This window comes from Pagrus pagrus, assembly GCF_965226575.1.
Source record: "Pagrus pagrus genome assembly, chromosome: 20".
Classification (NCBI taxonomy): domain Eukaryota; kingdom Metazoa; phylum Chordata; class Actinopteri; order Spariformes; family Sparidae; genus Pagrus; species Pagrus pagrus.
In genome coordinates, this window is record NC_140207.1 from 10,255,373 (window position 1) to 10,268,384 (window position 13,012).

Genomic DNA, 13,012 nt, shown 5'->3' on the forward strand with positions numbered 1-13,012 from the left:
CATCTTTTTATTTTTCTGTATGCAGACCAGTATATTTGTAAAAATTCCATATTTGTTACTGATGCAGACATACTTCTTCATACAGGTGAAGTCTGTGAAAACGCTGCCAATTGTGTATGGTACGGTGGTTCAGTTTTTGCTGTTTGGAATTTACAAAGGAGATGTCTTTGCCACAGGAGGAGAGGTTGAAGTGGCTCTGGTATGTCTGACTCAGGAGTTTACTCACATGTCAATACTTTCTGTCTCTTAATCTTGCGGTCTGTATTTTACGCCACTTTTTGGTTCAATAAAGGCAGAACGGTCAAATAATCATCTTAGGAGGGAAAATGAAGGTAAATGTTTGAATTTTTGAAATCTGTATTACCCAGAAGTCTTGTAATGAAGCATTTCTTCAGAAAACTATTCATTTTAAATCATAAACAAGGTGGCTTGGAGTGGAAAAAAATATAGTCATGCTAGCTTTAAAATCACAGGAAACCTGATGTGGAACTGCTTTTTCTTCCGTATCTATATGTTGGAATACATGTGATATAATCAACCTAGAGAGGTTCAAGATCGGGTATCAATAACCTGAATATTAATACACAGATTCACTCACTAAAAGGACAATTATTTTTATTTATTTTTTAACACATTCACTTTGTCATTAAGCATTTTAAAATTTAAAAAGTTTTACTCGACAAAATATGAAAAAGTCAAGTGTGTTTTTTTATCATAGAAATTACATCCAGTAAATGTTGTCTGTTGCAGCATTTTAAGACAATAAGACGACATATGAACGCCTTTTGGCTTGGTTGGTGTTTTTTGAGTTTACTTGTATTTAGCATGAAATCTAAAAACAAATGTATTCTGTAGGAACCCCGAGCCTTTTACGACAAGACCAAGACCATGCCCATTTCCAAGATTGACCAGACTGCCACTGATGAAGTCATCAAGAAACACATCGACAGTGATGCTGCCAGGTGGGCGACCAGTAGGGGGAAATGCTGTCGTGCTGCTAGCATCTAATCTGGACTTTACAATGCATTAATGACACAAAGCAGCAGCAGCACCATATACACCCCAACACAGCACAATCTTCTCCAATATCACAGTTTCTTAGTTTCTTAGATGTGGTTCAGTGGTCAAGAATGTGTTGTCAGTTTGAAGTTTCACTTGACTTTCTGTGTGCAAGCACCCATGACACAAACATCAGTTCAGAAAATAAACATTTGCGTGGGAGTTATCCACATGATAAACGTAACTAGTTCAATGGTGTTATTTGCATTGCAGGAAACCAATGAATGCAGTGTGAATAATAACAGACAGTGTGTAATTCGTTCTGACGTGGTTGGCAATTCTTGTTTCATGGAGGACAAATTTGCATTTTATTTGTTTGTTCCAGACTTCCGGATAAACTGAAAGTGGACTGGCCTGAAGGTATCCCCTGGCCACAGAATGCTGTTCGTCCAGCTGGGACTCCGTTAGGTAAAATATTGCATTGTTTGCACACCACTTATTCACATATTATTGTCGTGGCAACTGTAAATCAGACACTTGTCTCGTGCAGATGAGAGTTGGTCTACACCAAGTTCCAAGTTTGACACAATATTTATTTTCTAGAAATCCTTTATTGCTTGCAAGCAAGAGTCAATCATCAGCAGCACATAGATGATGACTGAAAAGAGGCAGTCTTTTATAATAACCCAAAACTGTAGCACAATCATAAGATTGCATATGACCTCACCCAAAGCACCATTCAGTCATTTCAACATCCGCCTCATGATACACACAAGACTTGTAATACACTTCAGCCATTGTTGTGTGTCATACATTAACCCATTTTCAGAACACATATAGAGAGGAGGCTTCACAAACGCCCTTCAGGACTCCTTAACCAAGTTCCTCATGTTAATTCTCCCAACATATTATACAATGTAAATTTAGGTGCTGTATCGTCGGCCACTGGACTTGTTTGATTTCTTGAAGACGTTTCACATCTCATCCAAGAGGCTTCTTCAGTTCTAACTAACTGGAGAGGAGTTGGCAGGCTTTTAAACTCTGTGTGAGAGGTGAAACATCTTCAAGAAACTGAAACAAGTCCAGTTGCCGACGATACAGCACCTAGATTTACCATGACCTGGATGACTGAGAACCTTCATCAACAAATATTATACAATGTACAATACAAGAATACATCTAGCCATTCCTTGCAACCACATGATTGTCGTAAGACAGAACTGATGTCTGAAGCCAACAGACACAAGATTTCACTTTACATACTGTACATACTAATGTTGCATCTACAAATGTTAGGTTTCATATGTAAGAATAACATATCAAAATAATAAGGGACATTAGAGAATTTCCCACACACTATCATCAGTGTTCATTAAAACATGACGATATTAAATGTTTTTGTGTTTTCGCTTTCATAAAATCGCAGGCCCAATAAAAATCGAAATTCTAAACAAGACCGAAGTGTCATTATCCTCGATGCCGTCAGTGGGCCAGGGACCAGGGAGAAAGCTGGCTATCGAGCTCAAAGTCGTCCGGCACGGTAAGAGAAAGGAAACACACTTCAAAAACAAATGTGTCTGCAGCTCTGCTTTGCTCTAGCTAAGTTCTCCAACTTCTTGGTATGTAGGTGGTTGGTTTTTTAATCAGTTCCAAACTGTCAGCTGGTCGAAATGGCAGTTTTGCCTTGAGGGTGCATCCGTAATTTTACAGCGGTGGCTGTATGACACAAACTTGAAGTTAAAATTAGCCTATTGTTGAACTGACAACTTCATTACTTTCCCTCTGCTTTGCTCACATACACAGCCTCTCTCTCGCTTGTTCAACCAGACACTCATTTGTCACGCACACACCTTTTGTTTTTGCCATGCCATCAATACTAAAAATGCCCCTGAAGCAAGTAACTAACTATCACAGTGCTCATTCATATTTTGAGGGGCTACAGATTATATCCAACTATATAAAGCCTGAAAAGCCAACAGTTAGAGCAGAAGTACAAAGAGTTGTTATAAAAGAGATGATTCACCGTCTTGTCTAGTCACATTGGTGAGAACTGGAAGGTTTCCAGAACCTCGGTACACGTTTCAACTCATCTAGTAACGAATCTTTGGTCTGAACATTCCTTTAATGTTGTTAAAACTATATTTGCTTTTCATTTTTAGGTGACAAAGGAGATCAAGGGGTCTTGTCTTTCGTTGCCAAACATTCAAAGTGGGGATTCTGGTTCAAAAAATTTGGTACATTCCTTTTTATTTGTCAACTTTTTGGATGCCCTGAGTTTGTCCGCTGAAAAATAACAAAAAACATCATTTTTGCAAACCTCTCCTCTTGACAGAAAATCTAACCGACCTGGGGAAGTATACTCTGTCTCTGAACACAGTGATAAGTGAAAGTAATGCTACCGTCTTTGGAGGTAGACCGCTTCCAAGCTACAAACTCAACTTCACCATCAAAGGTGAGGATTATTTATCATATTATATCTGTCATATTTATCATCCTTTCTGAATGCCCTAATCACATCACACACTTGTGCTGTTTTTATTTCTATCAGAGGGTGCTGCTGAGAGATTCATCACAGGTCCAGTGAGCTCCCCCCTTTTCGTGGGAGTGCCATTCGACATTCCTCTGCTGATAAAAGATGGTTATGACCACCCAGCCGTGCCTCCTCCTGATCTCAAACCTCTACTCAAATGCAGGTTGGTTTCTCTACTCTATTCTTCACACCAAAAATACTGTTATGACATGTGGTTTTTACCATTTGGTGTAATTAAATCAATTATTAAAACCATTCAGCCTCTTTTGAATTTCATTGTTCTTGTATCTTATATCTTTAATGAGCTGTATTGCTGTTGTATCTATCTATTTTACATATTTTATGTCATTTTGAACTGTTAATCGACATTGTTGCAAATGAGGGCAAGCCCTCAATAATCTTTAAGTTTAAATAAAGGTAATAAGATATGTAATATAAATGTATCTTTAGCCAGCTATCACGGGGTGATGTTTAGCATAAATCTAAAAAAAACTATTACACTATTATTATGATGATTATTATTATTATACTACTATACTGTAGTGGCCTGGACCTGAGTTACGAGAAAGTGGACAGCAGTGGGACCACGTTAACCATCAGAAGTGTCAAAGCAAGAGGAAAACAAGCAAAGGTTAGAAATGTCTGCTGTACTCTCAGAGGACATTAGTTTTTTGGGTTTTTTTGTGTGGTTTTTATGATCTATATATTGCATGTCTGTCTATCCTGAGAGAGGACTCTGTTTCTCCTTCTGAGGTTTCTTCCATTTTTCTCTGTTAAACAAGGTTTTTATCTCAAAATTGTTATATGTGATAAATGGGTATATCAATTAAAAAGGCTTGACTCTTACTTTAAAGGTTGATGGAAAAGGTAATAGTATGTAATAGTAGCAATAATAGAGTGTCTACTATGAGGACTAATTGAGTAAAAGAGTACATCCTCTGTTGATATAAATTCCATCCTGTGTTTTATTTTGCAGTCATACAACCTGAAAGTGACCCTGCCTGGCATGAAGAAAGACACACAGAGTATTGAAATCGTTCTTCTTCCTGGTGAGACTGCCTTAACTTATTCATTTAGAACAATAAATGAGCTCGAATCGGAAGTACAGTGTTTCCCGAAGCCCTTTCTATGTGTACACATTCATCTTAAACAAACCTCCTCACAGCTGAGCTGAAGTTGAGACAATGTGTGTAAGGGAAATTCACCTTGTTGAGGTAGAGAGTTGCTGATTCTCAGAAGAATTTTAGACTCAGTGTGATGAATCAGCTCTATTTAATACATGCAGCATGGAGAGAAGAGAAGAGAGAGAAGGGGTCACAAACTTTACGACAGTTGTTAATTACTTCCCAAACCAATGACCCCCTGATGTTTGTTTTGATACTGCCTTTCCCAGGGCAGTGACCATTTGTTGTTTTATTGGAATGTAAATGTCATCCTGATCTGTTCTCTACTCTACATCGATTACAAAATTCAAAACTATTTTATTTCTCACGTGTTTCAGGTAAGCCTCATTCCCTCCATGTGCTGACAGAAGACAACCCAATCGCAGCAACGAATAGAGACCCCGTCAGGTTTAATGTGGAAGTTCACGATGAGGCTGGAAACATCACCGCTAACCCCAAACAGCTAGTTCGCTGCCAGGTATGAAACCTAATCAGACCATGTTGGACGTATGCAGGTATACCTGTCACATCTGTCCACTTTCAGACAAACTCCTCATGAGAAGCCTGACTGAGCAGACCTGCTGAAAATTTGCAAGTCTGTTTTTACAGCAGTATTTAATCTAGTTCAGTAAGAAGTTGTCCTTGAGTCCCTTTTTCCCTCTATTTCATAAAATATGCTTACGGTACTTTTCTCATCTTATTTCCTCTTTCTTGTAATTCAATAATTTAATCTGAATAATCAGGAATAACTAGTTTTCGTTTGTTGACTTAATCTCATCCTTCTCTTTTATGGGGCATATTCAGGTTGAGAGGCATCCACAAGTGACAATTGACTGCAGCAGTACAGGAGCTGGACACCTTGTGACAAAGCCCATGAATGTAAAATTAATCAAGGGAGAACCCCAAAAGCTGAATGTTCAGTTTGACATGCCTGTAAGTAAAAAAAGAAATCATAAAGCTTTCGGTGCAGTAGATCGTTCTGATTAAACTTTAATCATGATGTCTCCATCTCGTCTTTGTTGTAGAGTCAGAAGAACGTTGCGTCAGTCACGAGGGAGCTGAAGGTGTTTCCCAGCACAAGAGTCTCCTCCATTGAGCTCTGCAGTCAGGATGATGAGAATCTGGTGCTGAGGAACGAGGAAAAGATAGAATGGCCAGCTGGAGGCTTGCTGGAGAACCTGTTCTACCAGCTGTATGATGAGGCTGGTAGAGGGGTTCCCATCACTGCTGAGATAGCCTCCAAAATCAAGGTGTGTTTGCAGTGTATATGACACAGTGTCTTCCTGTTGTGTTCACTGTATCCTGTCCTCATGGGGAAGGATTCCTGTGGTTTGGGTATGTGATGATAAATGAAACCACTTTGCTTTGCTGCAATAAATCAGTTTTTTAGGAGTAATAAGCTGTATTCCCATCAACTTATGTTCATGCACGTTTAAGTTATTTCGTATTGCATTAGAAAAAGGTTGATGGACATATTTACAAAGAAGAAACATTGTTCACCCCACAACTGCTTCCACTGTCTTCAACTGGACTTTGCATCTATACCTCACTTATTCTGTTTTCTTTTTTGGGTGGAGGGTTGGGTTTGTGCTTTTTCTGCTATTTTCCCCCCTCTTTTTTCATGTTTCTGCATCTTGTATAATTGTTATATATTGGAAAAACTCCCCCAAAAAGTACTACAAAAAGAAAAGGTTGGTGAAAACAGCTAAGTTAGAAAAAAAAATAACTTTGTACGTTCATGGTTTTTGCCTTTTTTGTAAAAATGAAAGAAACTGTCTCCTTATCGTTCCAAAAGGATCCAGTTTCCTTCCTTAAAGAGAGAAATGTCATATTTACATCCTCTTTCTGATTGTTGCTCTCTGTGTGAGTGCTGACTACCGCTTTTTTAATTAAGTCATCTTGTAGGGACCAATTCTTTGGTGTCACCTACTGCTTGTTTCAATAAACCAACTCCTAATTATCCCATAACAATCTTGACAGAAACAGGCACTCATTTGCTGTTTTTTTTGCCAATTTGGTTTAATTTTACAATACATTTGGATGGAAACACAACTAGTGTATTTGAACTGTTCCTGGATTCTCCCTGACCTTTCATCGTTCACTTTGACTTTAAGGTGAACTGGACAGCAGAAGTATATGTGGAAGATTTGATCCAGGGGAAGCTACCTGACATACAGGTGCCCAACCAGGTGCAGGAAGAGCGCTTCTACCAGGTGTCCTACCAAGACCAGAGTGTGTCTATCTCCTTTACCATAGCGTAAGTAATGTGCCTGACTCTGAGCTGTGATTCAATGTTTCTCAGGTTCAGAGGAACAGTTCATTTTAGGAAGAAGAAGAACACATTTCCTTTGTCTAATATGTGCAAAAAGTGAAGTGTCGTTTTTGGTTCAGACAGAGCCAGGCTTACAGCTTCCTACTGTTTCTACACCCTTGCTTGATTTCTTTGTAGGCCTCGTCCAGATGAACCAGCTCAGCTTAAAGCAACTCTGCCACAAAACTCAGTGAAGCTCGGTGAAACACTACCTGGAAGCATCAGTGAGTATAAACCTAGTCACCCAAAACACTTATTTTGTGGATGTGGTTGCACACTAGATGACTCGCCTCTTTTTCTTTTGTACAGTCTTGGACCTTGTGGACCAGTATGACAACATAACCAGGAGGCTTACCTCCACCTGTGTAGAACACATGAGTGTGGAAGCCGAGGGTTTGGACAAATCAGCCATCACCTTTATGTGGCGGGTGAGAAAAGAGAAATTAAAGTATTTGTAGAGCCCAGATTTAAAATGCAGTTGTTCACTCAGGCTATCTTTACTCTATCTCAGCTTTCTCTAAACTTTATGAGGTCATCTTTATTTACTTTTTCCAAAAGAAATACTATCAAAGGGTCTACTTTAAAGTTCAAGAGTTGTGGGTCCGAATGTCCCTGGAAACCTTTATCTCCTCACCTCATAAAAACAGCCAAGCACGAAAGTGTGCATGACAGAGTTAGGCAAGCAAGGCGACTCGTTAGAAGACACGATGTACAGCAGCAAGTATGATCATTTTCTGCGCAATTTATATGCAGCTGTAACTGAAATGCAACTTTTCTCATGGTTGTGTGGTGAACTTAAATAGATTTTCACTAAAATGGGAATGAGTAGATGACTGATTGTGTTTGTAAAAAAAAATGTAGTGTTTAATTTCGAGGTACTTTTACTTCAGTAATTCAATTTTATGGTAATTAATTACATTACTGTATTTCAGAGGACAAATATCGACCTTTTCTCCATTACATTAATTTTACAGCCATAGTTACTTTGCCAATGAAATAAAAAATATGTACTGTATGTAATAAAGATAAAATCCTAGGGTTACAGCTAACCATAAACAGGTTGCATCCAAAAGTGGAAGCACTTCAAATCACCATTTACATCATGGCCATAGACAGCAGTACAGTATGAAGAGCTGAAGAGTGATAAAGTTCATGCTGCTGCTGCAGCCTCGGCCACAAAGGCTTGGCAGCCGTTTGCCCCGAGGCAAAACACAATGCAAGCTTCATTTGCTTGTGGTTTGCATCATGTAAAGAAAAGGGCCGAGCGACATGACATACAGTAACTAGCAGTGGCCACATCACTAAAGATATGATTCCTGTTGCACCTGTGGAACAAGAAACCTTTAAAAAGCTGTTAAAACCATTATTTGTTAAGCAGGAGAGTAAAAACCTGTAATTGTACAGGTAAGCAAGAAACGGCTGAAGGAGAATACTCAGAGATCGGCTTATTTTTATTTAATGTAGGCTGTATATTTTCTATGATTTCTCATTTACATAGTTTGCAGCTGTTGTGTTTGAATGTAGAAGGAAACCGTGTCTTTAAATGTTGTTTTAATCATGGTCCAGTGTTTCCCACAGACTAGAAAGTTCTTGAGAGATACATTTTCATATCAGTGAGACGACCTGTTTAAATGATTAAATAAATAAACCACGACTCATGAGTGCTTTTACTTTTGAAGCTTTAAGCACATCTTTCTGCTTATTTTCATGTATGTATAGATCGTGTTCCCAACTTAAATGATCTGAATACTTCCTCCGTAACTGTGTGGATTCACTGATGAAGCGATGTGTGTGTTGACATCAGGAGAGCAGCGGTTCTGTTCTGGTAACGGGGGTTCGGTTCCAGTCTGGGACTCCTGGCTCCAGAGAGTTGTGCTTCATCTACAAGAGCTACATGGTACGAGTCATAGTTAAAGTGTCCCCCGGAGTCCCTGCACAGCTTAAACTACTGAGTGAGCCAGAGAAGGTAAGATGGGATTTTGACTGGTTTACTGCTTATTTCCAGTCTCTCCTCTGCATTACTATGTCAAAATAAAGGCAAACAGTACTTAAAAAAAGAGGTTTTGATTGTCTTACTTCACAGCAGAGCAAACTAACTGGTAAAGCACTTGTTTGTTTTATCTATAAGCCTTTGCAGGTGCTGAATGACCACGGCATCGCTACACCGTTCCTCGTCCAACTGTGTGACGAGTGGGGAAACCCATCTCCAGACCAGAGAGTTGTGGTAGAGTTGAAGGCTTCACCCCCAACAATTAAGGTTTGACTTCTGACGCTGAACATTTACCCCGTTTCATTTGCAGTTTTCAAAACTGTTGCTGCAGGTCCTCAAACAGTCAAAAATCCTATAATCTGAATTTTAGTCCTTAAATGGTGGAGGCATACGTAGTAGTGTGATCAACACTGATGACAATATTGTCTTAAGGCCTGGAAAGACTCTCAAGCAAGTTTATTCGTTTATGTGGTGGCAACCTGAGAAATAAAGAACAGATACAGGATCCGTCTAGTTTGTTTTTAGAATCATCAATATGCAGCAAATGTTTGACTGGTGTGGCAACTGAAAACCAGTCGCTTGTCTAGTCACAGATCAGCAGTGCATAGATGTTGACTGAAGAGAGGCAGTCTTTTTCAGTCATTTATAGTAGTAAAAATCCAATACACACAATTGTAGAGGTCACAGGGTTACATCTGGACAAGAATCTGTTGTCTTATCTGTGTTAGGTTTACGAACCCTCTCTATCACATATACTCTGCAACCATAAAACTGTCACGTGACATAAATCATTTGAGGCCCATAGACACAAAGGGACATTTGGGAATTTCCCTCACATGACCAATCATCTGAAAAGTACTGAAATTTTCTTGTAACTAATTCACAATCGATCACAGCAGTCTCTTGTCTTAAGACAAATTGTTCCTAAAGTATCCGTCATATTTTACAGCGTCCGGTCACATGACCCGCTCATTAAGTCATCCACACGTAGGCTGCTTTGCTGTGCAGATGTATTAATAACTCTCCTGGGACACACAGGCACAGGAAGATGTTTATGCCGCTCCGCGATGCTTATTCGTGCATTCATAAGAGCACAATCAGCAGCAGGATAATTTGGGAAACACATTTCATCATTCAACCCTAATGACTTGTACCAAAGAGTATTGTAGACTGATTTCTTGTTTTTCTTAACTATAATTATATGTCTAAGGTCGCTTTAATACTGTTTTTGACAGTATGGTCATGAAATAGGTCTTAAACTGACATGTGCTTTGCTTTAATATATCATTGTGAAGTTAATGAATGAATAGAATAATGAAACCATCAGCGTTTATAATGGTTTCTTATAAAACTTGCTCTCGCTATGCAGTTCTGTCTGCCAACAGGATATGAACTCTCCTGGGAAAGGAAGGTTAAAGGGCAATCTAGTCTGCTTTCACATCTCTTCATAGACTAAATGACTGGAAAAAACTCATGTTTTGTCCTGTGTTGTTGTTATTTATTTAGTTTCAGAGCAAAGGTGGCCCCATAAAGGTCTTAAAAAGTTTTAAATTGAACTTGTTAAACCTGTAGAAACTCTAACGGGGGAAATCCTTTTTGTTTTAGGTGAAGACCTCTGTTGCCTCACAACCTGTGAACACAGAAGGGAAAGCCTCTTTCACTGTCACTAGTGTGAGCGGACCAAAGTAAGTGTCACTGGATACAGTATAAAAGGAGAGCTTGTTCTGCTGTTTTATCTTCATATTGCAATAATAGTCCCAGATCAGGGTTTGTACCATCAGACATCCACATTAATACCATGCACATGTCCCAGCAGTCACTAGTAGGATTGTTGTTTCCCTGTTGTTCCACTAGGGGGTACTATCAGCTCGTTTTTCAAGGGGTCTTCAACAAGAAACACATCTCAAGTCCATCAGTGAATCTCACTGTCATCCCTAATCCCAACAAACCCGTCAGGCTGTCAGTGGAGTATGACACCAAGGCCAAGTTCTCTGCTGGAGGAAAATTCCCAGGTTTGCATTTTATTAAGGTTCTGTTTAGGGTAATAATGTAATGTAATAATGTAATACCACTTGCTGGCCAAGCACCAAGCTCCCTTTAAAGTACATTTAAAACATTTAATTAGCAATTAACCACAATTAAATATTCGAATTGATTGACAGCCCTGGGTCTATTTTCTTTCTGTTTGTGTAGCTCCTTTTTCACTGTATGGAGCCGGTTTAATGTTAACTGTCAAACTAAGACGGCTGTTTGTATTTATTCAGTGTTCTCGGTGACCGTGGTGTCTGATGAAGGAAGCCCGATGACAACTTTTAACCCTGCTGATGTAACCATGGTGCTGTGGAGAGGAGGGCCAGCAGGGAGAGACAATGTGGGTGACTGACTTATGCCTTGGGCGCACTACATGACTGGTCAGCGACGGGGGGTCACGCAATCTAAGTTCACACACGCAAGATGTGACACGGAAATGAAGCGGTCCCAGCAGTCCAATAAGTTTGTGCGATGATTTCACTGATTAGGCATTATGATTAATGTGACGTCTTCAAATTGCTTCTCTCGTCCAACCAACAGTCCAAAACCCAAAGACTCATCATTTACTGTCATAAATGACAAAGAAAAAGCAGCAAATCTTTACATTTACGAAGCTGGAACCAGCAAATGTTTGACACTTGTTCAGTTCTCCACTTCCAAGTGGAGAATTGTCGCCACCTACTGCTTATCTCAGTTAACCAACTCCTAATAATTGTAGTGGATGGAAATAAGCATTCATTTGCAGTTTCTTTTGCTGGTTTTCTCAGGATTCGTTTAAAATATGCGATAAATTTGGGTGGAAAACTACTTTTTGATTTTTATTTGCTTTGTTTTAAACCAATATCTTATTTGTTGAGGTATATTCTTCTGCTTCTCTTGTCTAGGCCACCGTGTTGAGGTGTAGTAGGCCCTTGGAGAATGAAAAGAATGACCGTTATCACTTCAGGTAAAATAATTTAAAATCTGTCTGATTCTGTCAGATTTATTGAAGATTGACTGTAAAATGGGGAATTGTTGTTTACACACTTTGGCAACATACATGCCGATACCGATATATCTTGGATTGGCCAGTAATATCTGTTATTCTTTCCCTGCAGAGATAAAGAGATCCCACAACAAGTTGGAAAGTACACCATCGAGTTCTCGCTAAATGTAGACAAAACAAAAGTCCTGTCTAGTAATCAGGTTGGTTCATCACAATGCCTTAATGAGTTATGCCCAGACAAAAAGCAGATGGGGTCGCCACATTGTTGTCTTCCACTTCTATTTAAGCAGCGAAATTACTCAACCTCAGCACTGTTTCCTTTCTCCTAGATTCCTATAAATGTAGAGGCCAACCAACCTGTCAAACTGGGAGCCGACTCTTCACCACCAGCCCCATTTGTTTCCTACAATGAGGCCATTGCCGGCCGAACGTTGGTGGAGAACATGACTCTGAGGATCATGGTGAGCTCATATGTGTTCTTACTGTCAGAGAGAAGAAACAGCATGAGCTTTCCAGTTAGATGAATTCATTTTAAAGGTGTAGTTTGGGTGTCTATCAGCTGATGTTCTGCTCCGAATGATTTCAGGATTCATATGGAAACCCAACAGGGCAGGACTTGGACGGAAGGGTGAAGGTTTCTATAAAGAATTTTAGTGGAGAAAACAAACCCCTCCCTCTGTTTGAAGGCAAAACTAGCGGCTTTCAGTTTAGCTTGAAAGAAGGAAAGGTCCACATCACTGTGAGTAACTATTTTTCCATAGGATACACCACAACCTTTATTGGACCCCATGATGCAGATGATGCGTGTGATAATTGTATATTTGTTCTTCACAGAGGCTGGCTGTCATGGAGAAGAGCCCCGGTGAGGACGGCAGCTCATACATCCTCGTGTTCAAACCTGAAGGGTTGATGCTTTCCACACAACTGGCGCCGTTTGAGCTCCTCTTCCATTTTTATAATGGTATGACTGGAAAAGCTTCATTCAACACAGTCTGGGTTGGAC

General features: G+C 39.6%; 1 protein-coding gene across 1 annotated transcript in view; it reads left to right on the forward strand.

Moving 5' to 3' along the window:
• smchd1 (structural maintenance of chromosomes flexible hinge domain containing 1) overlaps positions 1-13,012 on the forward strand; it is a 28,476-nt gene that overhangs the window by 10,201 nt on the left and 5,263 nt on the right. The window contains exons 14-38 of the mRNA XM_084340440.1: positions 86-199; positions 856-962; positions 1,385-1,467; positions 2,426-2,539; positions 3,159-3,233; positions 3,332-3,451; positions 3,548-3,692; positions 4,073-4,160; positions 4,506-4,578; positions 5,031-5,170; positions 5,497-5,625; positions 5,718-5,942; positions 6,807-6,949; positions 7,142-7,227; positions 7,313-7,431; positions 8,808-8,969; positions 9,132-9,260; positions 10,599-10,678; positions 10,848-11,005; positions 11,258-11,364; positions 11,909-11,970; positions 12,122-12,209; positions 12,339-12,470; positions 12,596-12,748; positions 12,844-12,970. Of these exons, the coding sequence (XP_084196566.1) occupies positions 86-199; positions 856-962; positions 1,385-1,467; positions 2,426-2,539; positions 3,159-3,233; positions 3,332-3,451; positions 3,548-3,692; positions 4,073-4,160; positions 4,506-4,578; positions 5,031-5,170; positions 5,497-5,625; positions 5,718-5,942; positions 6,807-6,949; positions 7,142-7,227; positions 7,313-7,431; positions 8,808-8,969; positions 9,132-9,260; positions 10,599-10,678; positions 10,848-11,005; positions 11,258-11,364; positions 11,909-11,970; positions 12,122-12,209; positions 12,339-12,470; positions 12,596-12,748; positions 12,844-12,970 (2,959 nt within the window). The remainder of the gene's footprint in view (positions 1-85; positions 200-855; positions 963-1,384; positions 1,468-2,425; positions 2,540-3,158; positions 3,234-3,331; positions 3,452-3,547; positions 3,693-4,072; positions 4,161-4,505; positions 4,579-5,030; positions 5,171-5,496; positions 5,626-5,717; positions 5,943-6,806; positions 6,950-7,141; positions 7,228-7,312; positions 7,432-8,807; positions 8,970-9,131; positions 9,261-10,598; positions 10,679-10,847; positions 11,006-11,257; positions 11,365-11,908; positions 11,971-12,121; positions 12,210-12,338; positions 12,471-12,595; positions 12,749-12,843; positions 12,971-13,012) is intronic.